The 26811-nt window shown below is 43.5% G+C and overlaps 1 protein-coding gene across 5 annotated transcripts; it reads right to left on the bottom strand.

The window, feature by feature from the left end:
* Nucleotides 1–444: 444 nt before the first annotated feature.
* On the bottom strand, nt 445–26811 carry TACC3 (transforming acidic coiled-coil containing protein 3). 5 transcript variants are annotated; one of them, XM_056554897.1, is made up of 17 exons: nt 26464–26529; nt 26367–26413; nt 20828–20987; nt 20534–20670; nt 13902–14987; nt 13134–13209; nt 10200–10386; nt 10056–10114; nt 9792–9916; nt 9607–9718; nt 6244–6390; nt 5759–5835; nt 4768–4811; nt 3408–3568; nt 2854–2960; nt 1996–2116; nt 445–603 (listed from the first exon to the last, which is right to left on the bottom strand). In XM_056554897.1, the coding sequence occupies exons 3-17, from the start codon at nt 20984–20986 to the stop codon at nt 538–540; spliced, it is 2664 nt and encodes an 887-aa protein (XP_056410872.1). In that variant the 5' UTR covers nt 20987; nt 26367–26413; nt 26464–26529; the 3' UTR covers nt 445–537. The 5 variants fall into 5 exon arrangements, with proteins under 5 accessions (XP_056410872.1, XP_056410866.1, XP_056410877.1 ...); XM_056554891.1 differs by lacking the exons at nt 26367–26413; nt 26464–26529 and adding an exon at nt 26655–26811; XM_056554902.1 differs by lacking the exons at nt 26367–26413; nt 26464–26529 and adding an exon at nt 26623–26686.

The raw sequence follows: 26811 nt of genomic DNA, 5'->3' as shown, positions 1-26811 counted from the left end.
TATGTAATGGGGTAGGCAGCCGAGCAGTGGGGTAGGCAGCCGAGCAGTGGGGTAGGCAGCCGAGCAGTGGGGTAGGCAGCCGAGCAGTGGGGTAGGCAGCCAAGGACCCAGCGGAGGCCCGGGGACACCATCTCGAGCGGCGGGGACAGGAGAGTACAGCTTCCTATACTTTACATTGCACGAATCCCTCAACATACAATGGATTCGACAAACGATGGCTCGTTTGGAACGAATTACCATCGTATGTTGAGGGACCACTGTATTGCCTGCTACATATGCTTAGAGATTGGCAGCTGATCCAGCTGTTGCAAAAACTTTTTGCATCAGCTAGATGCACACTGGTTGCGAAACACGTCCAAACCCTCAGCAGCCCCTTCCCTCAGGATAATCTTCTGATATAAGCTGCTATACGGTGCAAGGACATCATTCAGTAACACCTTTACGCGTTAAATAAAGTTCTATTTATTAATTCCTATTACACATATAAAGAGACAAACAGTGATACAGTTAAAATATACAAAGTGCTACAGTGGCAGATCAGATCTTCTCCATCTTCAGGATAAGGTCATCGCATATTTTGGTCAGCTCATCATTTTCTTTTGTCTGAAATAAAATACAGAACTATTAGGTATATAAAAAAAAACACATTGAGATTGAGCAAGAAACTTGAGTACTGGGACCCTTCTTTGATATACCGTATTTATCGGCGTATAACACGCACTTTTTAGGCTAAAATTTTTAGCCTAAAGTCTATGTGCGTGTTATACGCCGATACACCCCCAGGAAAGGCAGGGGGAGAGAGGCTGTCGCTGCCCGCTTCTCTCCCCCTGCCTTCCCTGGGGTCTAGAGCCCTGCTGCCGGCCCTTCACTCCCCCTGGCCATCGGCGCCGCTGCCCGTTCTGTCCTCCTGACATTGCCGGCGCCGATAGCCAGGGGAAGAGAAGCGGCGCAGATAGCCAGGGGGAGAGAAGCGGCAGCGGCACCCATTGCCGGCGCCGCTGCCCCGCTGCCTCCCCCCATCCCCAGTGGCATAATTACCTGGGTCCGCGCTGCTGCAGGCCTCCGGCGTGCGTCCCCTGCGTCGTTGCTATGCACGGCGCGGCACACTGACGTCATGCGCCGCACAGTGCAGCGCATAGCAACGACGCCGGGGACGCACGCCGGAGGCCTGCAGCAGCGCGGACCCGACCCATGTAATTATGCCACCGGGGATGGGGGGAGGCAATGGGGCTGGCAATGGGTGCCGCTGCCCCTTCTCTCCCCCTGGCTGTCGGCGCCGCTTCCCTCCCCCCTGGCTATTGGCGCCGGCAATTGGCCCCCGGCACCGATAGTCAGGGGGAGAGAAGGGCCTGCAGCAGGGCTCTAGACTCCAGGAAAGGCAGGGGGAGAGAAGCGGGCAGCGACGGCCTCTCTCCCCCTGCCTTTCCTGGGGGTATACACGCGCACACACGCACCCTCATTTTACCATGGATATTTGGGTAAAAAATTTTTTTTACCCAAATATCCTTGGTAAAATGAGGGTGCGTGTTATACCCTGATAAATACGGTATTCATAAAAACACAAAAGGCTGTCCTACAGAAGTCTGGGTGGAGGGGGATGTAGAGTACAGGCTGTTCCACAGAAGTATGAGCGGAGGGGTTGTGGTGGCTACTTCCATACATCTTGACCATACCTACAGGCACTACCCACGGATCAGAAGAATTAGGGGGTTATGAAAACCTTTGGAGTGCCAGCCCACACAGGTGAGACTGCCATTATAAGCCATAAACAGGCTCTATTATTCCTAACCACAAAGTGAGGAGAATCCATAGCCACCACTAAACTGCATGTCCTGTACCACCGGAAGGATCTGTAGGTCATGCAGAGATGCCTGGTGACCATGGTTTTATGAACGATCAGGAGATCACATTAAAAAAAAAAAAAAAAAAAAAACACTTACGGGAATATATCACAATATAACAAATACAAGACCGACAGCCCTGACATTAGCTCACCTTTTGTTCTAGACTGCGTTCTAGTGACTGAACCTTCATCTGCTCTTTACGTAGTGTGGCCTGTAGAGCTGTTGCTTCCGATTTGGCTTTGTTTCGTACTTGGGCTATTTCCTCATTGGCCCTATGAGGACAGAGAAAGGTGAAAATTCACATAACTGTGCAAGATCTCAGAGTTCTAATCCAGAAGAAGCTCATAAGTGATGGGGGAAATTTTCCAAGACCTCAACATTTCACGCTGACACCAAGTCCTCCCACAGACTATTAACAGTTGCTGCAGTCTCCTCCAGCTCAGAGCTGGCATAGATTGTGTGTATACAGGGGTCTTTTTGCTGATCTGGTGCAGAGTTTAAAGTGAAACTGAAAGGCTGTTCACCTGCACTAAACTCAATATACTGGGCTATAATATTGGTGAACAGCATTTAAATTAGTGGTTACCTACTTGAATTAATGAAGTATTGCAGGAGTTCTAGCTCTTAGTCATCTAGTTGTATTGCCCAACTCTGCAAGATGGAGGCAGGGAGCTGGCTGGCCATGCTTCCCTGCCTCCTTCATATTACCATGCATTGGCCCGTCCCAGTAATGACTATTCTAAAAGGTATTTTCACTCTTCCTTCAGTAGGACATGAAAGCCTGTGCTCTACTCTGAGAAAAGCGCAGGCAGGCTCTCATGTCCTAGGGGTGAGAGAGTGAAAACACTTGAATATTCATTACAAGGACCTTCTCAATCTGCATAAAGCAAATTTATTGAGTATTAATCTACAGTTTTTGGCAGTATGGAGGAGTGAAGCATGTATCAGCCTTTTCGATGCCCACCACCTTCCTGACAACATGTCCACTTTTAAAGCCGATCTAACATACCTGTTCAGCTTCTCCTCTGCATGGGCCTTAAGGGCCTGATAGCGTTGCTCCTCTTTCTTTATCCTTGCAAGATAATCTTCAACGCATTTCTTCAGGGCCTCTTCGTTCTAAAAATAGAGAAATACTGACTGACTTTGGTCCAGAGATTATCCTCTATAGGTCCTATTTCTGCAGGCCAGACTATTGATCCTTATATGGGGCATTATGCCTAGGTCTACCATAGCATATCATGGCATTTGGTAAGTACAACAGCAGGACCCTCTAGGTTACATTACCTGCTTGCTGCTATAGTCTTACTGACTTCACATATGAAGTGATAATCTTTTACTGGATTCACATGAGTGATTTGTTCACACTGGTGTCGGGCTTTGTGGCTCCATGTTTCATTTCAAAGCCTGATCTTTTGTTCTCAGGAGAAACAAGCTTTTGCCTGAGAAATCCTGCTGCAGCTTAGTAAAGAACTATACTAGTACTATATTCACATGGTCTAGACTCCAGGCAAGCCCTGGCTATGGTAGGGTACACCAAACACTGAAGCTTCACATCCTCCTTACCTTACGATATCCTTCCAAAACCTCCTTCTGCTTCTCAAACCTTTTGAAGAGCTCGGAGAAGGATTTTTCCATGGAGTTGAGGTCTATCTGCACTTGCTGCTTCTCCTGGATCTCTTTCTGTAGTTCTAGCCTGCTCAGTTCTTTCTGCCGTTTTGAATCATCTTCATAAAAGAACAGAGACAGGTTAAGACTAAGGCTAAGTTCACATGATTGAATTCCTGTGTAGAATTGCAGAGCAGAAATCCCATTGATTTCAATGGGATTCTGCTGTACTGTTCACATAGAATTTCCGCGCCGAAACATCTGGTGCGGAAATTCAAATTCCAGTGTAGGGGCAATGTCCAAACGGAAATTTTCCATGCATTAAATATAATATAGTGAATATAGCCTTAAAGAGTACCTCATTAACTTGATAAATGTCCAAGTTCACTGCCCCCATCATGATAAACCACCCCCTCCATTTTTTATAATTTCTAATTTTTTTCTACCTTGATATTGCTCTATTTTCTGCTCAGTCTTCAATTCACAGACTGGGAAGGGGTGTTCCCCAGCAGCAGTGACATCTGAAGCCAAACAGGGGAGAACTTCCTCCCAAACTCTGCTGAGTGTAAGATGAGCCATGATTGGATAAGGCTGCACACACCCACTCAGCACTCCAGGCTGCATTTCCTCTGTTTGGACTTCTGCCAGGCCAGCAGGAGTCCAAACTCTGTGCATGAGATATGGGGGGGGGGGGGGGGGGGGTAAATGTGCTCTGGACAAGTAGGGAGACACCTAGTGGCAACTTTTTTTAAAAACACAAATAAAACATTGAAAAAACTTGATTTTTTTGAACAATGTACATTAGAAAGATTTCTCTTTACCATAAAGGAGTGCAATAACAAAAACATTTTTAATGAGCGTGCTCAGTTAAGCTACAAACTGCTGGAGCAGTTAAAACTATAGCTGGTGCAGAGCTTATACAAGGAACATATGTGGGGAGTCATGAAGTATCACAAAACTCAAGAATACAGAATGTCAATAAGTGTGTATTCTCCAATATGGCAGTTTGAGCATCAATGACTATGGGCCAATTCATGAGCAAGTGAAACCCCTTGGTAGCCTCAGGTTTGTTATTGTTAGCAAATCCCATTACTGTACTCTGACTGATGGGTATCTTCTGGTAGTTTGAGCTGCAGTACCAGCCACATTAGTATGTACAATAGCCACACCTGGTTAAACTGCAGTAGTCACTATAGCCTGCTTATTATTGGTGTATTGTCCAAACAGTCTATCCCAGTGTTTCCCAACCAGGATGCCTCCAGGAGGTATTTTGCATAAAATATTTAGCATTATTAAAGAAAATTTCAAATGCACTTACCCAACATTTGTGTGATCGTGCTCTCAAACTCAGCAACAATTTTTCTGAAAGAAAAAAATAAAATAAATTTGAAGACATTGATTAACTTTAAAAATTAGGTGAACAAAAAATAATTAGTCACTGCACAAGTAGGTTATGGGGACCGATTGCTACAGTGTGAAGTTATTTTTATTGAAGACCTGGTTAAGATTTGTCCAGGCCTGATAAAAAAAAAATAATAATAATAAGTTGCTCCAGAGCAAGAGAAGGTCTTTGCAAGTATTAGGCATTACACAATGCCTTTCTACATTGATTGGTTGTCTGTGTAATGCAGAATTTCGCCTTGTGGTGGCACTAGAGGAAAAGCAAACACTGTGCCCGGCTGCCCAGAGTTCACAGCTTATTACCAGGTTTCCCACCAGGGGGGATACCAATCAGTTTTACATAAAGAACCTCCAACCAGTCCTAAATAGAACAATGATGCAGATTATTTTTTTTTCTTATAACAATTTTACAGCAGAAAAGTAACATGTCTGGGTTGCAGTGTTCCATCCCATACTGCAGTCGCCCTTATCTGACCACTGGGACCCTGTGCAACTCCCGTACAGGGTCCCGGCATTGCCGCGGCTAATGCACATGTTGTCGACGACATACCCCCCTCCATACAGCTCTATGGGAGAGGTGGGGGATGCACAAACACTGTGGCCGACACTCCTCCTGCACATGAGATCTGCAGGAGGGCCGGGGAACCGTACAGAGATCACGTGGGTCCCAGCATTCGGACCCCCCCCCCCCCCGCAATCAGACACTTCACCCCTATACACAGGATAAGGGATGTGTGTCGAGGGCTGCAGATTTCCTTTAAGAAGGTTTTACATTTTTCGCTCCAAGTACACACCACATGTGATTGCTGCTTCAGGTATTTAAGGTCAGTTGAGCCAGAATTTAAACTTTATTTTCATACATATGCTTTGGGAAGTTTCAGACCATTCCCTCTTTAACCCAAACTTACCCCATCTCAACATATTCCAGGTAAAGTCTCTCATGTTTATTTTTCCACTCTAAAACTTTCAACTCTTTTTCTTGAACCTGTAAGTGAAAGGTAAAAAAAAAAAAAAAACACATTTTAAATGGGCCGATTAGGCAAACTAATTATTCCTAGGAATCTATATACACACATTATATATAATTTTTTTTTATTGTGAATATGTATATGATATAATTTATTGTGAATATGTATATGATATAATTTATTGTGAATATGTATATATACATATATATATATATATATATATATACACACACACACACACACATACACACTAGAAGGCAACTCAAAAATTAAGAAACTGCTACGAAAAATAAAATTTAAGACCGCATGAAAAAAACAAAACAAATACACGCACCATTCCTACAAGTTTCTTGCCCAGCACCAGCCTTGTGTATCACCCCGCATACAATACACAAGTCCATTATCAATCACATTTTGTCACTTACCTCCAGCCTGACTTCCTCTATAGCTGCGTCCATGTCTTTCTGGCTGTATTTAAGAACGTCGACGATTGCCCCCACATCAGATGGCAGCAGGAAAGAGTCAGAAGCTGGCACAATGTTTGTGGGGTCTGGAATTAAGGGAGCATTGTCCTGTGGAAGAAGAAAACTATTTAGTCAGCTCTGGTGTGCTTGTAAGAAGACACCATTGTCAAGCGTCTGCTACCTAAACAAGTCCGTGCTGCTATGGTGACAGACAAGGAGTCCCTAATACAGCCAGGAGGAAGAGTCTCGCTACAGGTAAGATGTGCCGGAGCCGCGGAGGTTACAGGTGGGATGTCTCCTATCTGAGCAGTCAGGCAACATGTAGAAACTGCATACAAGTGAAGGGGAATTCATTTAAGAAAATTAAATTGACACCCTGTTGAATTCCAGGAAATGTTCAAGCATAGAATTTGTGTGTATGCCTTCTACTTATTGATACAAGGGAAATTACTGCAGCATTTGACTTTAAAAGTCAAAGTATCACTTATTGAATGGACTGATGTCTAAGGAATATATATGGACAATCAACGGGTTTAGTCAGGTTTTCTTTACTATAATTGTCGCAACTGCGACTACGCAATTTTTCGTGCGACATTTTGACTGGAAAGCGAGAAAAGCAAGTTTTCCAAAAATTAACTATGTAGTAATAATTTTAAAATGGACTACGGGTAGTCAGGTATTTATTAACTGCGACAGTCGCAACTGCGCAAAAAAAAAAAAGTCGCAACAGGGTTAAAAATTGACTAAATTTACTCCAGCTCAAACATTGAGCAGAAAAAGCTACTACCAAAGTAAAAAAGGAAAAAATTTCTTACGTGAAAGAAAATCATCAACAGGCTGAAACCAGTTGATAAATAAGTCACAGATAAGCAAAAAAATATATAATAAATTAAAAGGAAAAAAAAAATAAATACATAAGCAAACATTGCTAAATGTCCCTCAGAGCCCACAGCTGACAAAGTTAGTGATCACCCAGGTGTGTACTGACCCGGCTAAACACTATGTGGTATGCCTTCTGCTTACCTGTTCAGCTGATGTGGCAGACATGGGTTTTAGACCATGCTTGATTTTGACAGCACAGCAACTGAAACAGTCACACATTTCCCATGGCTTTACAAGAATAGGTAGTGCAATTCACCACAACAACAAAATCAACTTATTCACCTGGCTAGACTTCAAGCCACCAGAATCCTTAACAGCTGAGTAAGCAGAGCTAATACTGTATATACTCTAGTATAAGCCGACCCGAATATAAGCTGAGGCCCCTAATTTCACCCCAAAAACCCAGGAAAAGTTAGTGACTCGAGTATAAGCATAGGGTGGGAAATACATCATTGTCCATCGGCTGTCCGGGCATGCTGGGAGTTGTAGATTTGAAACATCTGGAGGTCCGCAGGTTGAAGACCACTGCGGTCATCATCATCATCATCATCATCATCCAGACCCCAACTTTAGTTTTCTACTCACCTCCCCTCGGTGGTAAGGAAGGGTGAGCTGGTCCGGGCCATCTATGCTGCAGGGACTGTCCGGTGGGGAGGGTTAGTCGTTCCGGGCTATCCATCTTCACCGGGGGGGCCCTGACTAGTGATGTTGCCTTGACTATGACGCACAGGGACGTTCATGCGCAGGGACGTCCCTGTGAGTCGTCGTCAAGGCAACGTTACTAGTCCAGGCGCGGAGAAGAGGGCCCCCCCGGTTAAGATGGATAGCCCGGAACGACTAGCCCTCCCCACCGGACAGTCCCTGCAGCATAGATGGCCCAGACCAGCTCACCCTTCCTTCCCACCGAGGGGAGGTGAGTAGAAAACTAAAAGGGGGGGGGGGGGTCTAGATGATGACGAAGGCCGCAGTGGTCTTCAACCTGCGGACCTCCAGATGTTTCAAAACTACAACTCCCAGCATGCCCGGACAGCCATCGGCTGTCTGGGCATGCTGGGACTTGTAGTTTTGCAACATCTGGAGGTCCGCAGGTTGACCACTGAGAAGGGATTGACAGGTGGAGAGTTCGCTTGAGTATAAGCCAAGGGGGGGGGGGGGGGGATGTGTTCAGCACGAAAAATCGTGCTGAAAAACTCTGCTTATACTAGAGTATATACGGTAAGTGGGTTGCTGTCAGTTCACTTATTCTAAGTGATTTATTACTATTTTTTTTTTTTTTTTATATTGCGATGAGGTGAAGGTGATCTGACCTATAATCACAATGGAGTCTTATGAATTCATGTGTTAAGTGTGTTTGCACACTGAATCTTTATTGCATTTTTTGCAATTTCTGCTGCGATTTGTAGTAAAAATTAGAGATGAGCGAACTTACAGTAAATTCGATTCGTCACGAACTTCTCGGCTCAGCAGTTGATGACTTTTCCTGCATACATTAGTTCAGCTTTCAGGTGCTTCCGTGGGCTGGAAAAGGTGGATACAGTCCTAGGAGACTCTTCTAGCACTGTATCCACCTTTTCCAGCCCACCGGAGCACCTGAAGGCTGAACTAATTTACGCAGGATAAGTCATCAACTGCCGAGCCGAGAAGTTCGTGACGAATCGAATTTACTGTAAGTTCGCTCATCTCTAGTAAAAATGTTTTTTTATTTATTTATTTATTTTTTAATACAGTGATCAGACATCCTGTTAAAAACCATCGGGGAGATTTATCAAAACCTGTCCAGATGCCCATAGCAACCAATCAGATCGCTTTTATTTTTAACAAGGCGTTGTTAAAAATAAAAGCGAGCTGATTGGTTGCTATGGGCATCTGGGCAACTTTTCCTCTGGACAGGATTTGACTGATCTCCCCTTTATGCACAGTAACCATGTCAGACTGGTGATCATGTGACTCGCCTGCAGTAATGAAACATATCAATGCAGCAGTGTTGGAATAAAACAAATGGCGCTGTAAGACTAGGAATGGTAGGTGTGCTTGATATGGGAACAGTAGTATATAGGGCATACTAAGGGACGGATTATTTTAAGGTTTGTCCATTCCTCATCCGTTGTGACTTTTGAGGTCCCGTTTAAGATTAAAAGGTCAGGATTTAAAGGAGTTGTCCGCAAGCAGCAAAAGGTGTGGGGGAAATGTGGCATTACACAGCAGCCAAGAAAGGCTTATTTAGCCAGGCTACAGAGATCAGCTTACCATTATGGCTTGGGGTATCCTAGTATCCTCTCTGTCCATATTTACCACAAGGAAACACTAACTACATACATTAAAGGGGTATTCTAGCACCTAAAAACGTATCTCCTAGCCACAAGATAGAGCCAGGCGAGTTTCTGGCACTCCCATAGACAATGAGTAGATTACATTTTTTTAAAACATCTACACATTACTTACGGACACAGTAAAAGTCCCCAGTAGATCAAGTCCTTTAGGCTTTTCCTCATTTTCAAGGCTTGGAATCAGTGTTAGAGACTGTTCAGGTAAAGAGAACCCAAAGAGTTCAGGGCTAAAAGAGTAAAGTAATGTTAAATGATTGCATCACATTACAGGTAGCAACTCCTATGGTGTCAACTCCCTACCCGCTCTGTAGTGGGGCATGGCACACCAGATCCGTGCCCGCGGGAGCAGACTTCTTGGGAGACTCTCTCAGCAGAGGATCAAATTTCAGGTACAGGGACTGCTTTCGGAGAGCAGATTCCTTAAACTGAAAAGACAAAAGAACAGAAGGGGATGAAGGTTTTTCCTAAAGATCCATATGTCACGGCAGCCAGACAATAGAAAGGGCAAGACGTAAATAATTCAGAGACAAGAGGAGCTGAAATGTTACAGTAGAAGCCACTTACTGAAGAGGAGCCAAAGTTCTCCAAGTAGTCAATTTCTATTGGTTGGCCAAAACCTTCAACTTAAAGAAAAATGGAAGTTAACCCAAGATGTCATACAGAAGAAATGTTCAGTTTGTCCCTCCCATGTAGGATACATAGTCTTACATTCAGTAGCAGGCATGAAGTCAAAGTCATTGGCTGGTGTGAAGCCGGTCGGAAAGGTGCCACCTAACTCTGTATCTGGTAATACTTTATCGATGGGAAGTGCAATAGAATCAGAAGACTCTAGAGGCTTGTCTTCAGACTGTACATTGGCAATTTCTTCTGGAACAGTCTTCACAACATCTTCAACCTGATAAGAGAACAAGTAAAGATTTATGACACCGGTATCAACTAGAACATAAACAACAAACTTTCAGCCTATTTACATCAGATTATTCGCTTAAAGGGGTACTCAGCCCCAAGATGTCTGATCAGAGGGAGTACCTACCACCCCAGTGGTGCCGAAAATCGTGGAGTACCCCTTTTACCCCTCAAGGACCAGGCCCATTTTGGCTTTAAGGACCAGATCAATTTTATTTTTTGCATTTTCGTTTTTTCCTCCTCGCCTTCTAAAAATCATAACCCATATGAGGGCTTGTTTTTTGCGTCACCAATTGTACTTTGTAATGACATCACTTTTACCATAAAATGTACGACGCAAACAAACAAATGTTATTGATGTGGGAAAATTGAAAAGAAAACTGCAATTCAGCAAATTTTGGAAGGTTTTGTTTTCACGCTGTACACTTTTCGGTAAAAATTACGTGTTCTCTTTATTCTGTGGGTCAATACGATTAAAAGGATACCCATGTTATATTCTTTTCTATAATTGTACCGCTTAAAAAAAAAAAAATCTCAAAACCATTTTAACAAAATTAGTATGTATGAAATTGCCCTATTTTGACCACCTATAACTTTCTCAATTTTACATATATTGGGCGATATGAGGGCTCATTTTTTGCGCCATGATCTGTAGTTTTTATCAGTACCACTTTTGCTTAGGTTTTACTTATAAATTTTATAAAAAATTTTTTTTAATAAAATGTGAAAAAAAATTAATAAAATTTTATTTAAAAAAAAAGCAATTTTGGACTTTTTTTACGTTTACACCGTTCAGGATAATTAATATATTTCAATAGTTCAGACATTTACGCAAGCAGCAATACCGAATGTGTGTTTTTTTTAAATCAACTAATTGCTATGAATAGTCCCCTATGGGGAATAGGGGACTATTCATAGCAATTAGTTGATTCTTAATACTGTTCAGTGCTATGCATAGGGCATAGCACTGCTCAGTATTATTGGTGATCTTCTGCTCTCGTCTGCTCGATCTCAGACCAGTGCAGAAGACCCAGGGAGACAGCCGGAGCCAGGTGAGGGGACTTCCGGCCGCCATGCTGGATGATCAGATCTCCGCGGCACCGCTGGGGGCAATCCGATCATCCATTCAAAGAACCTCACTGCCGCAGATGCCGTAGTCTGTATTGATCACGGCATCTGAGGGGGTTAATGGCGGATACACGCGATCGCGCATGTCCGCCATTACCGGCGGGTCCCTGGCTGCTGATAGCAGCAGGGACCTGCCACGCATGAAGCGAGCACCACTCCGATGCTAGTGATCATGGCGGCGCCTAAATGTACGTCATGATGCATTAAGTACCCCGTCACCATGACGTACATTTACGTCCATGGTCGTTAAGGGTAGGGTCCCACAGGCAGAATTTTTCTGCTGCGTAATTTGCCTTTGGCTGTCCAGGCATGCTGGAAGTTGTAGTTTTGCAACAGCTGGAGGCACAGGGGGATTTATCAAAACCTTGCGAGAGGAAAAGTTGTGCGTTGCCCATAACAATTAACCAGGTCACTTCTATCATTTTTTCAGAGGCCTTTTCAAAAATGAAAGCAAACTGATTGGTTGCTATGGGCAACTCAGCAACTTTTCTGGACAGGTTTTGATAAATCTCCCCCGGAGTACAGGTGTTGTCTAAAGAAGAAGATATTCTTACCCCTTTACAGCCAGGTTATTTTGGATGAAGTGTCTCAATGTGAGGGACATATCACTAAAGTAGGTCCTCACTTCATTGTTAATGGGGGTCTGACCTCTGGAAGCCCCACTGATTGTAAGATAGAAGGGTAGGAAAGTGCTGGGGGAATCGCTGGGTACCCTTCCACAACGACACAACTGGTTGTGTAGGAAACTGTATCCAACCCTATTAAATCCAATGAGATCGGTGACAGATGAGTGAGCCACTGTGCAGGTGCAAGACAACCATCCTAGAATCCCACGTTTTGGACAATTTTCACTACTTTTTAATGGAGTTTTTTTCCTGCAGTGATACAGAATACAGTGAAGGATGTAAGGCTGAGTTCACACAACTAGTTTTAGTTAAAACTAAATACTGACCAAAAATGCATGCTTTTCAAAGTCCAGTACTCAAATAACCCCTCAAGAGGTCATCATTTGAGGATATGCCATATCGAGAACACTTGTGGTGATGCCTGATGCACTGACATAAGTTATAATCACTTTTGAAAGGTTTAGAAAATTTTGGAGACATGTTGGGGGGCTTGAGGACAGTGCTTGGGAAACACTGCTTGAACAGTAAGGACTTCATTTTACACAGAGTTCATTATGGAAAATAACCTACTGCAATTCAGAGTCCTATTCTTTTATTGTGATCCTGATCAGTACTGGAAGTTCCATAGTGTGCACTGAGAAGCAGAATACTACTGACACAAATGGATTTTTGCTGTAAGGGGATTCCACTTGGAATTCCAAGTTGAAAATCCATAGTGTGAATGGACTCCAAAAGCTTTCAAATAGGGGGAGAAAAGAGAATAAGTGCAGTCTAAGTGTCCCATGCATTCTCTATTGGAGTACCAGACAGTGCATAGACAGCAAGAACATCATTCTGGAGATCATAGGGGTCCTAGGGGATGGGGCATAAGTTGTAAAGTGCTGGAGTCCTTTAGACCTTTAAAGATTCAGGGTTAGACAAGCTTTAGCTCCATGAGTAAGACAAGGTAAAGAACATGAATTAGAAAAGTAAGACGCCTCACCTTGTTCCCTTGTGTCACGTCTACTGTTCCTACAGTCTCTGGCTCTGTGTCAGCTATGCTGGTTTGCTCAAGGGATCTATAATACAAAAAGACACAAGTTATAATGAAAAACATATCCAGCAAAGGTTGAATAGGTTATATCCATTACACCAAAAAAATATTTACTTCCTGATGTGTCAAAAGTTGTCCAGTCATTGTCACTATACTCCCCACTGATCAGGAGAATAAAGCTTCACGTATTGCAGCAATCTCCTGTTAGCACAGTACGGAGATCACAGCGTACCGGGGAGTAAGTTGTGTGGGAAACTTTTTAAAGCAACAGGCACACCTGCACAGAAGCAGATACAGTGACACCACCTTACAGTCATTCACTGATCATTCACGTAAACAGAAATTGACATTTCTACTAACATTAGATTTAGTACTCTAGAATTGTGCTGTTTTACTCCTCTAGGAAATGCATAAGATAACTGGGTGTTCTAATTCCTTTTGTCAATAAGGAGAGTGTGCGAACCTATAGGAACAGACTTTACAATGGGAATGGTAGTGAGCAGTATCTGATGCCCGCATTTCCAGGAGGTCTAACAGAGGAACAATACAGTACAGATTAGGAACACTTTTCTAACATGTCAGGAGAGTCAATCGGCCCAAAGACAACCCTCCGGCCCCATATGTGTCCTGGTCATGAACAGCTGTGTGAGGGAAGACAGACGGTCACTGTGCCTTAACACAGGGTCCCATCATGCAGACCTATGGGAGCACCCTTACCGCTCAGTGTTTTCTGATGAACCATCAGCCTTTGCACTCGATTCCTCCCCAGATTTGCCAGCATCTGCTTTGGGTGGACTGTCCTCTTTCACCACACAGGGTGGATCACAGGTGGCAGGCTTCACCCCTTGAGGGGATGCAACAATTTTTGGTCCTCCAATTCCAAAAGGATTGAAGTTGGGATCATCAAACCTGTCCCAGTTGAAGTTGTATGAGGCTTTGGGAACGATGATTTCTTCAGGTTCAGACTGCTTGGGAGGATCTTGTTCTTTAGGTTTCTCTGATGGGGCTTCCTTGGGCTCAGCTGGTTTCTTAGCCATAGGTTTGACACCAAGACGCTTCCCCAGCTTCTTGGGTGGTGGTTTTCTGACAGCAGCATCGCCACCCCCAAAGTCAAACTCCATTTTCAATGGCTCGCCTTTGGGATCAGCCCCATTTTCAGAAACTGGTTTCTTTGGAGAGTTTTGCAGCTTTGAACCTCCGGTATTAAAAGGATCAATGGTATCCATCTGGTCAAGGTCAAATTTATAGGAGGCTTTTGGGAGTGGGGGAGAATTTGGGACATCACGTGATGAAGTATCAGCATCCACATTTGTAGAGTTTTGTACCATGTCTACTCCAGAGATGTCTACACTTACAGACTGCTCCTCTGTTGGGGGGCTACTCTTTTCTAATTCGTCACACGGGGCCAAGTTTGATGCCTCCATAAGTGCAGGATTAGACTCCATGATCGGAAGAGTGTCATCTAGAGACACTTTGCTAGACGAGTCATCCCTTCCAGGGCCGAGCTGTACAGGGGACTCTGGATTTGATGGGCTATCCCTCAATAGAGCCCCAGTCTGATCATCAGGCTTAACATCAGTGACCTCTGACAAACATTTCACCTCCAAGTCTAGGGATAGCTCAGTGATGTCACATGCTGGAGGCTCAGATTTCACAGGTGAGTTCATCATTTTATTTGTGCTTTTGAAGGGATCGATTCCATCCAGATTGTCAAAGTCGACTGTATTCGCTCCCATATTCAATGGGATTTCATCTTCAGGAAGGCTTGAGGGGTCACTTCTAACATTGTTGGCCTCAGTCAAACTGGGGAGGTAAAAGAATATATAAAAATACAAGTCACAGATTTACTATTGCAAATACAAAAACCTGTCTTATAACATCTGTCACAATTACTCTGCATTTGAAAATTAAAGGGGTTATCCAGAAGAGAAAAAAAAAAAAAAAATTATTATATATCAACTGGCTCCAGAAAGTTAAACAGATTTGTAAGTTACTTCTATTAAAAAATCTTAATCCTTTCAGTACTTATGAGCTTCTGAAGTTTAGGTTGTTCTTTTCTGTCTAAGTAATCTCTGACGACACGTGTCTCGGGAACCGCCCAGTTTAGAAGAGGTTTGCTATGGGAAACCTCTTCTAAACTGGGCGGTTCCCGAGACACGTGTCATCAGAGATTAGACAGAAAAGAACAACCTAAACTTCAGAAGCTCATAAGTACTGAAAGGATTAAGATTTTTTAATAGAAGTAATTTACAAATCTGTTTAACTTTCTAGAACCAGTTGATATATGAAAAAAAAAAAAAAAAAAAAAACATTTCCTGGAATACCCCTTTTAAACTTTCCGAGTGTGCAAAAGGGGTGTGACCTTTCAGTGGTCATCGCTTTAGATCAGTGGTCTTCAACCTGCGGACCTCCAGATGTTGCAAAACTACAATTCCCAGCATGCCCAGACAGCCAACGGCTGTCTGGGCATGCTGGGAGTTGTAGTTTTGCAACATCTGGAGGTCTGCAGGTTGAAGACCACTGATCTAGATGCTCCAAATTCTAGCACACGTTTAAGCCAACTTCTAATTTAAAAATAGTGTAGCAGTATTCATGCAAAGATATATGACAACACAGATGACCGAACAAGTGGAGAAAAGAGATTAGGACTATACACAAAGCCTGTGGACATTGAATTAATACACAGCTCACGCTGCCCTTTCATTTTAACTATTTGTAGCATCAGCATGTGGACCAGTTAAAGTGTCTTCCATGAGCGTTTGAGGGCATATCAGTTGCATTTTTGTTTAGATGGGGTTTTTGTGGTATATGAAGTGAGCAAAAAAAAAAAAAAAAAAAAAAAAATCAGCAACTCTGGATTTTGGTATTTAAACATTTACACCATTCACCATTTCATTATATTTTAATAGTTGTGGTATTGCTACATGCAGAAAATATCCAATCTGTTAAGTTTTGTATATAAAAAAAATTCCCTTACTATATTTTAGTCCATTGCCCGCAATCATGCGATTGCAAACAATGCTGCTCCATAGAACAGCTTTGTTCAGTGTTTTTTGGCGTTCTGCTTCTCCAGCCTGCAGAACAGACGACAACTGGAGGACCCTCGCCTGCCTCCGTGCCATGTCAGCCCTTACTCACTGGTATGAAGCATGCGTACAAGCTCGCACACCTTGACTGACCAGGGACCCTGTGTCATTAAGGTGTTCCAAGTCTAGAGATGAGCGAATTTACAGTAAATGCGATTCGTCACAAACTTCTCAGCTCGGCAGTTGATGACTTATCCTGCATAAATTAGTTCAGCTTTCAGGTGCTCTGGTGGGCTGGAAAAGGTGGATACAGTCCTAGGAGACTCTTTCCTAGGACTGTATCCCCCTTTCCAGCCCACCAGAGCACCTGAAAGGGGTAGTCCAGTGGTGAAAAACTTCTCCTATCCTAAGGATAGGGGATAAGTTTGAGATCGCGGGGGGTCCGACTGCTGGGGCCCCCTGCGATCTCTCTGTACGTGGCCCCTGCTCTCCGCCCAGATAGCGGGTGTCGACCCCCGCACGAAGCGACACGCCCCCTCAATACATCTCTATGGCAGAGCCGGAGATTCCCGAAGGCAGCGCTTCGGCTCTGCCATAGAGTTGTATTGAGGGGGCGTGTCGGCCACCGCCTCGTGCGGAGGTCGACACGCCCCCTTCCCGCGGGCTGTCGGGGCTCCGTACAGGAGATCGCAGGGGGCCCCAGCGGTCGGACCCCCCACGATCTGCAACTTATCCCCTATCCTTAGGATAGGGGATAAGTTGTTCACCACTGAGTCACCACTGGACTACTCCTTGAAAGCTGAACTAATTTATGCAGGATAAGTAATGAACTGCCAAGCCGAGAAGTTCGTGACGAATCAAATTTACTGTAAATTCGCTCATCTCTATTCAAGTCCTGTGTTACAAGAGACAGCAGCTCTGCCATAATTATACTATAATACCCCACCATAAATACTTTGGCTAAGTAGTCAAGTGAGCGGTCCCATTTCATGATTGACAACTGTGTGCAAAAGCCATTACTCTTAAAAAAATGCATATATATAACTTAACCCCTTAAGAACCAAGGACGTACAGGTAACCCCGCATCATAGTGAAGCCGGGACCCGCCGCTAATAGCGCGGCGAAATCGCGGCATCCCGAACATCCCTGCCTCCTTGCTGTCCGATCGCCGAATGACTGCTCAGAGCCTGAGATCCAGGCCTGAGCAGTCAAGCGGCAGAATCATCGATCACTGGTTTCCTATGAGAAACCAGTGATCAATGATAAAGATCAGTGTGTGCAGTGTTATAGGTCCCTATGGGATAACAATGATCAGTGTGTGCAGTGTTATAGGTCCCTATGGGACCTATAACACTGCACACCCTGATCATTGTTATCCCATAGGGACCTATAACACTGCGAAAATAAGTGGAAAAAAAAAAAAAAAAAATGAATGAATATCATTTCACCCCTCCCCTATTAAAAGTTTGAATCACCCCCTTTTTCCCATAAAAAAAAAAAAAAAAAAACACCAACAACAACAAAAAAAAAACTAAATTAAAATAAAAACATATGTGGTATCACTGCGTGCGGAAATGTCCAAATTATAAAAATATATCATTAATTAAACCGCTCGGTCAATGGCGTACGCACAAAAAAATTCAAAAGTCCAAAATAGTGCATTTTTGGTCACTTTTTACATCTTTTAAAAAGGAATAAAAAGCGATCAATAAGTCCTACCAATGCAAAAATGGTACCGTTAAAAACTTCAGATCACGGCGCAAAAAATGAGCCCTCATACCGCCACATACACGGAAAAATAAAAAAAAGTTATAGGGGTCAGAAGATGACAATTTTAAACGTATACATTTTCCTGCATGTAGTTATGATTTTTTCCAGAAGTCCGACAAAATCAAACCTATATAAGTAGGGTATCATTTTAATTGTATGGACCTACAGAATAAAGATAAGGTATCATTTTTACCGAAAAATGTACTACGTAGAAACGGAAGCCCCCAAAAGTTACAAAACAGCGTTTTTAAAAATTTTGTCACACAATTATTTTTTTTTCCCCGTTTCACCGTAGATTTTTGGGCAAAATGACTGACGTCATTACAAAGTAGAATTGGTGGCGCAAAAAATAAGCAATCATATGGATTTTTAGGTGCAAAGTTGAAAGTTGTGATTTTTTTTAAAGGCAAGGAGCAAAAACGGAAAAACCCCAGTCCTTAAGGGGTATTCCAGTTTTTTTTATTTGGCCGTGCTACAAGGACTACAAAAAGTTAGTGTTCATAATATAGTGTCTGTACCTGTGTGTGATGGTGGCTTCGCAATTCTTATGTGATCTTTGCCCCGATGTTTATTTTTAACAGCATACAAAATGAGTGTTTCAGGTTTTCCCAGGTTGCAGTGCAGCCCGAGACGTTACATCACTAGTCAGGTTTTTAAATGAGCCTGTCTGCTCCAATGGGTGGAGCAACCACTGGCTGGGAGGGAGATCTTTCTACAGTGAATTGTAGCTTTACAAAAGCTGGAGGTACTCTGGTTAGGAGACACTGTTCTATTGTTTACAGTATAGCATGGAAGGCAGCTCAAGTGTGCTTCAATCATTGAGGTGGCTGATGTGTGGAAGGGAGAAAAGTCACCTCACACAAGAGATCCAGGGACTTTTAGTTGGAAGGAACAAGAAATGCAACATAGCCATTTAGCTCCAAAACAAGCACATATCCTTCCTAAGCATGTCCATTACTGTCTAACAGGTAAATACTAACAGCACATTATTGTGGATAACCCCTTTAACTCAGAAGGAGCAGAGATTAACAGAATACAATGAAAAGTTATTCTGGAGCTTTACACACACACACTGAGCATTATCTACATCTACTTCCAGTAAGGGTGCCACCAGCTGTTGCAAGACTACATCTCCCAGCATGTCCAAACAGGCAAAGGCTGTCCAGGCATCCTAGAAGATTTAGTTTTGCAACAGCTGGAGGCACTGACTGGGAAACACTAGTGTACACTGACATTTACTACATAGATAGTGAGGAGAAGTGTTAAATGACTCACTTTAGTGAGTCATGAATAAAACCCTGTGCAAATGCTATAGAAACACACTGTCTAGGGAAAACCAGCAGTGCCAACATCCTCAGATTTATCATTACTGTAGTTATAAGGAGAGATATATGTTAGTGCTACTTTATTAGTTCAATACACCACCAGATTCTGGAGTCCAAAAGTGTGCAACATAAGGGAACTTCCACATATCTGACCAAATATCCTCATGCAGTGGATTGTTTAGCCCATGGAAATGCATTTCTGATTTTACAAATTCAATATGTTAATCCCAATCATGAACATTTTACCAATCTACTTTATAGCACTTTTGATAAAGCTAAAAAGTTATTTTATGTGGAGCAAGGAACAGTCAGTCAGGTGTAACCAAGGGTACCCAGTGCCCCTAGAATGCCAGACCTCCTTTACATCAGCACTGGGACCGCTGTGTGTGACACTAGGCACATTCATGAAAGAAAGCGTGTCAGAAAACAGTTAATATAAAAATAGTAAAATAAGGAAATAAGTTTTTTCATAAATACAACCCCTCCCGTATGCTTGCATTGAGGGGCGGAGCATGACATCACACGGGGGCGGGGAGGGGGGGTTGGGGACGTCACACGCCGCCCGCCCTGTAGTCGCCGGTAATCAGTCCCGGAGCGAACACTCTCCGGGGACTGATTACAAACGGGGTGCCGCATGCAAGATCACGGGCGTCCTCAGCGGCGGGACTCCCTCGATCAGGCATCTTATCCCCTATCCTTTGGGTAGGGGATAAGATGTCTAAGCACTGGAGTACCCCCTTTAATTCACTTAGAGAATTGAGGACTGCAGCCACAACTCACACAGATCACTAGCATGCAATTATTGAGCACTTGTGAATTGGATTTTAATCATGGCTCAATAAAAGTTAAATTTTAATAGTGGATGGGAAATTTAGGGTACTAGTGATCGCATAGCGATCAATTGTAAATAACTGTTGGAATTCTACCATCCATAGGTCCTTTTTGTTGTCAATACATTATAGATGAAGCTCACAGCTCAGCCTCCCCCTCACTGTGGAACAACCTCTGCGCAGGTCACAAAAATTGCCAGAAATCTATCCCATTCCAGTCAGTGGGACAGCTCCAGAGATGTAGTGGTCAGTGCAAACTCATACAACAGCCTATACGCCCTATTAGTATAACAATCCCTTAGACAAGACTGTAGGTGCAGTGTCCCTTTAACAGCATGGTGATACAGGATGCAAGCAGGGGTGATGGGGTGGCATCACACAATATAGTAGACACTCACCATGTGGCAGAGAGGTGCAGCTGCTCCAGTGCCTGAGCACAGTCATCCAGTGTGAACATGCTCTCCTGTTTGTTTGCCACGCTGGGAGTTACGATCCTGCGAGTCGCGGGGTCCCTCATTGGCGTCTGGAAAGTCACCTTAAAAAAAAAAAAAAAAAAAATCACAAGTTCACTATGAGAAACACATGTGGCTATAAATAGAGCTTCCTGTGTAGGCCGACCGGGCTGGAAGCCTCTTATTATGAAAGTAAATGAGAACTCTTCACACCACAATTACAGCCCGGCCCCGAGATACCTTCATGCTTTTCACCGCACTCTTCGGAGGCAGATTGTCCTTCTGTGACGGGCGCAGTATGGAGGCTCTGCCGGTGCCCGGAGGAGTGAGCAGGAAGTCACAGGTCTCTGCTATTATGTCGCTCCCAAAGTTCTCATCATTGAATATCTGCAGACTCATCCTAAAACGAAAACACACAGTGAGAACTGGAGACAAGAGGATGCACAGCGAAAACTGCAAAACAGCGTTTATACAGTGGAGGGAACACTTTAAATCCCTCTATATCACAGATTAAGCAGCTCTACTATGGGAGACCCTAAACACATGTCTAAACCTCCAGGAGAGGATGTCAGAAGTTGCTTTGTAGTAACGCAGGCTGGACACCACATTTTAGCATTACACTTAGGCCCCCTTTCACACTGCCCTTACACCCCAGCAATAACGACCGGCAATTTTTTTTTTTGCCAGTTTGACAGCCATCATTTTGACAGGTCATAACTGGCAATAACGGGTCCCGTTTGAGTCAATGGGGTTCGTCGGGCGCCATTATTTTTCAGAGAGAATACCGGGAGAAAAGAGAGACAGCGCAAGCACTATTTTTTTTTCCTCTCTCGCTTCACACTGCCCTAGAAAAACAGTAGTGTGAATGTAGCCTTATATAGTTCTAAACTACTACAGTGATCCCTCAACTTACAACGGCCGCAACATACAATGTCTTTTCCTGACCATTGTAAGTTGAAACCAGACTCAACATACAATGCTATGGTCAGTCCAGATCTGTGAAACATGTCAATGAACTGACCAATCAGAATGGGCATTCACTGGTAAAACTCTTGTATTACTGAAGTGTATGCACTGACTGATGTCTGGTAGCACTCCTCCCTACAGTACAGGAAGGTATTACATGTTCTGTACTCTTTACCTGTACCAGGGTTAGCTGCTCTTTTGGACACTAGGTGAGGGCGGCTCCATCTTACTTTTTTTTTTTTTTTTTTTTTTTTTAGGACACTGTGAACTGTATAGGACCCCGAAGAAGCTCCAGTCCTCTACATAGACCAGAGCTTCCCAAGCAGGGTGCCTTCAGCTGTTGCAAAACTACAACTCCCAGCATGCCCGGACAGCCAAAGGCTGTCCGGGCATGCTGGGAGTTGTAGTTTTGCAACAGCTGGAGGCTCCCTGCTTGGGACACACTGACAGACAGTGATTTACAGCTCCCAGCAGATCTTTATTACTTTTATATGTAAGGATTTGTTTTATCTATATTAGTTATCTACTTAATTTTATTTAATTCTCACCTTTTCCTATGTTTGGATGACATTTTGGTGCCTTTAGAACCAATTACCAGGTTTCCATAGAGTTCTGGTCTCAACATACAATGGTCGTCCCAGAACCAGTTAATATTTTAACTTGAGGGACCACTGTATGTGATTGTATGGAATTCTAAAGACAAAATTATAAAAAAGTTCTTCTGTTTCCATTCACTGACTGCAAGCAGAGATCTTGAAACCAATAAACGAAACAAAACCGTAGCTTCTGAGTTTATCGATACTGTATATCATTTTGCAATGCTGGTGATAAGGATTAGAGATGAGCGAACTTACAGTCACGATTGATTCGTCACGAACTTCTCGGCTCGGCAGTTGATGGCTTTTCCTGCATAAATTAGTTCAGCTATCCGGTGCTCAGGTTGGCTGGAAAAGGTGGATACAGTCCTAGGAGAATCTTTCCTAGGACTGTATCCACCTTTTCCAGCCCACCGAAGCACCTGAAGGCTGAACTAATTTACGCAGGATAAGTCATCAACTGCCGAGCCGAGAAGTTCGTGACGAATCGAGTTTACTGTAAATTCGCTCATCTCTAATAAGGATGATAATCCACTGTTGTACCTGGTGTCAGGAAGGTGGCGCCATGTTAAAATGCATTATACTGACTGCTGCAGAACTACAACTCCTAGCATGCTGGGAGTTGTAGTTTTGCAACAGCTGGAGGCCCACTGCCTGCATAAACCATCAGCAGATTTCCTCTAGCAGTTCCAGGACCCAGGTGTACACGCCAACATTTCCTCCATGGAAAGTGACTCAGCATCCAGCAATGTTAGTCAGACTCCTCCACAATACACAACCTATCTACAGTCTTGTACACTGTATGTAAGGGGGAGGGGGGGGCTTATGCAGTGTCGAGTCAGTTCTTTCCAAATTGCTTTGCCATTCAGATCTTTGTAAATGAAATTGGCAGCATCAGGGAATAAAAAAAAAATAAAAAAAATAAAAAAACATTAAAATTATTTTTTTTTAAAACACTTTGGACAAGTTGCAAAGACGTTAAACTCTGTCGGGGTCCGAGAGTTCAGGCCCCAACCGATCGCACTGAGGTTATGTTCACACGGAGGAATTTAGTTTAGAAATTCTGCTACAGGAAGTTAAACTAGTGGCGAATGGAATTTCCACGATCCCATTCACACGGCAGATTTTATTTTATTTTTTTTGTTCTGGAAAGGCTACATTTAGGATGGTGCAAAAAGGAGGAACAGGTCGATTCTTTTTGTGGAATTCCTGTTGAAGGCAATGGAAGGCTGAATCATCCGATGAACGCAAGAAATTTCGTTTAAATGCAACACAAAATCCCCCCCCAAAAAAATTTACTTTCATATAGTGAAAGGCAGGAAATACATAAAGGGGTACTCCGCCACACACATCTTATCCCCTAGCCAAAGGATGGAGCAGGTATAAGCAACCTTCGGCACTGCAGATGTTTTGGACAACATCTCCCATGATGCTATTCCAGCCAAAGTGCTGACAAAGCATCATGAGAGCTATAGTCCAAAACATCTGCAGCGCCGAAGGTTGTCTATGTCTGGGATAGGGAATAAGATGTTAGATCGCGGGGGACCCCCCCCCCTCGATCTCCTGGTCGGCACCTCTGTCATTCGGGTCACCGAGTGAACTGGCCGATGACTGGCAATGCAGGCCACCATGCCCTACTCCATTCAAGTCTATGGGAAGAGGCGTGACGGCTAGTACAGACGTGAATGGAGGGGGCTTGACGTCCCAAACTTGGACGCTGCAAGCTTATGTGTTCCGGACTCCGTAGCTGTCGGCCCGGAGACTGCGGGGGTCCCTAGCGGCAGGACTCCCGCAATCTATCTTATGTCTTTCCTTTGTGTAGGCGATAATGTGTGAGGCCGATTACCCTTTTAAAGGGGTACTCTGCCCCAGGACATCCTATCAACAATCCAAAAGTATAGGGGGATAAGATGTCAGACTGCAGGGGTCCCACCGCTGGGAACCTCCGGGATCTAAGCTGCAGCACCCCACTATCATTACTGCACAGAGAAAACTCGCTCTGTGCATAATGATGGGCGATACAGGGGCCAGAGCATTGTGTCATCACAGCCCACCCCCTTAATGCAGGTGTATAGGAGGGGGGCGTGACGGCCGCCACACCCCCTCCCATAGACTTATTGAGGGGCAGGCCGTGATGTCACGAGGGGCGGAGCCGTGACATCACAATGCTCAGGCCCCTGTATCGCCCATCATTACGCACAGAGCGAGCTTGCTCTGTGCAGTAATGACAGTGGGGTGCTGCAGCCAAGATCCCGGGGCTGCCCAGCGGCGGGACCCCCGCGATCTGACATCTTATCCCCTACTGGATATGGGATAAGATGTCCTGGGGCGGAGTACCCCTTTTAAGGACAGGGCAAAAAAAAAAAAAAAAACACATTTTATGTAAACCAAAAAACAAATATGATGTATCGCTGCATGTGTAAACATCCAAACTATTAAAATATAATGTTAATTAAGTTGCAAGTTTGATTTACACATAAAAAATACCAAAGCTCAAAATTGCTTATTTTTTTGGTCACTTCATATACCATAAAAATAAAGTATCAAAATGTGCCACCAAAACAAAAATGGTACCAATAAAACCTAGACCATGGCACAAACAAGCTGGAATAAATAATAGGGGTCAGAAGAGGACAATTTTTAGCAAACCAATATTGCATGTAGTAACTTTTTTTTAAGTTGTAAAATAAAACCAAACCTACATAAATTGGGTATTGTAAATGGACATAAATTGGGTATTGTAAAAAAAAAAAAAAAAAAAAAAAAAAAAAAAAATAACAGAAGCACCCAAAAGTTACAATATGGCTTTAGATAGGGGATAAGTTGTCAGCACGGTAGAACCCCTTTAAGGGGTTACAATTACAAAGCATACCTTTAGTCCCATAGAGGACAGAATCCCTAAGGGTATGTTCACACTGCGGAATTCCGTGCTGTGAACATTATCAGTGTGAATGGGTCTTCCACATGATCCGTTCACACTGCGGACAATTCTGCCGCTGAAATTGTTCCGCGCAAAGAACGAACATGCTCATTCTTTGCACGGAGTTCCACAAGTACTGCATAGCTGTCAATGGTGATGCTGCAGTGCCCCGCGGTCCTACCATCAAAGTATCTTCAGCGGCGCCACCTGATGAATCTCCGCTCGCAGAATTTTGCAGAGTGAACATACCCTTACTGTTCATCCTGATCTCCCTGGTTCATAGTCACAGGAGACCAAGTCAAAGATATATTCATTTTGTTGTTAAATAAGTCACTATCACCACATGCAGCTAGGCAACATAGACTAACTGGTTACTATGGTTACAGGCTGAGCATGAAGAATTTGGAACCTATAATCAACCAATGAAAAGCTACATTGTGTTCTGCTGGAAAGATACTATGGGAGCCTGAAATAGAACATTACATGAAGAATTAGTCTGTATAATGGGATGGGGTCATTGTGGTGGATCCACTGCACCAACAGCAACTGAGTATCAGCAGAATAGTGAGTGCAGCTCTACAGGATAAGTAATGTATACAATGACCTCACCAGCAGAACAGTAAGTGCAGCTCTGGGGTATAATACAGGATAAGTAATGTAATGTATGTACACAGTGACCTCACCAGCAGAATAGTTAGTACAGCTCTGGGGTATAATACAGGATAAGTAATGTCTGTACAGTGACCTCACCAGCAGAATAGTGAGTACAGCTCTGGAGTATAATACAGGATATAACTCAGGATCAGTACAGGATAAGTAATGTAATGTATGTACACAGTGACCTCACCAGCAGAATAGTGAGTACAGCTCTGCAGTATAATACAGGATATAACTCAGGATCAGTACAGGATAAGTAATGTAATGTATGTACACAGTGACCTCACCAGCAGAATAGTGAGTACAGCTCTGGAGTATAATACAGGATATAACTCAGGATCAGTACAGGATAAGTAATGTAATGTATGTACACAGTGATCTCACCAGCAGAATAGTGAGTACAGCTCTGGAGTATAATACAGGATATAACTCAGGATCAGTACAGGATAAGTAATGTAATGTATGTACACAGTGATCTCACCAGCAGAATAGTGAGTACAGCTCTGTTGTATAATACAGAATATAACTCAGGATCAGTACAGGATAAGTAATGTATGTATACAGTGATCTCACCAGCAGAATAGCGAGTACAGCTCTGGAGTATAATACAGGATAAGTAATGTCTGTACAGTGACCTCACCAGCAGAAGTGAATACAGCCTTGTTGTATAATATAGGATGGATGAATGAATATATATATATATATATATATATATATATATATATATATATATATATATATATATATATAGTTATCTTTAGGACTATTACAAAACCCTATATCAGGACACATACATAACAGTACCCATTCACCCTACATACAAGGGACGCCATTCTACACGACCAACACCACATACGCTCACACACCGCAGCCTCACGTAACCACAGACCACTCACAGAAGACGCACGCCATCCCCGCCGCACGTTACCTGCCGTATCCGGTGCCGCTATATAACCCCACGTCTCGTTCTCCGCCGCCGTACTCCGCACTGCTGAAGCTTCTATTTGAATTTCGACAGTTCGCGACAGCCGTCCAATCAGGAGACGGGGAAACTGCAAACGTCATGACGCAAATACAAACCGGCC

The sequence above is a fragment of the Hyla sarda genome, chromosome 1 (genome assembly GCF_029499605.1).
Source record: "Hyla sarda isolate aHylSar1 chromosome 1, aHylSar1.hap1, whole genome shotgun sequence".
Lineage (NCBI taxonomy): Eukaryota > Metazoa > Chordata > Amphibia > Anura > Hylidae > Hyla > Hyla sarda.
The sequence above is the reverse complement of the archived record's forward strand: the minus strand, read 5'-3'. Positions and strand labels throughout refer to the sequence as shown.

Coding starts and splice junctions, on each gene's coding strand:
- TACC3 (XM_056554891.1), bottom strand. CDS start 26,791: ATGACGTTTGCAGTTTCCCCGTCTCCTGATTGGACGGCTGTCGCGAAC. Junction 20,988..26,654: donor AGCGGCACCGGATACGGCAG/GTAACGTGCGGC, acceptor TTTTCGTTTTAG/GATGAGTCTGCAGATATTCA. Junction 9,719..9,791: donor CATGCCCCACTACAGAGCGG/GTAGGGAGTTGA, acceptor TTACTCTTTTAG/CCCTGAACTCTTTGGGTTCT.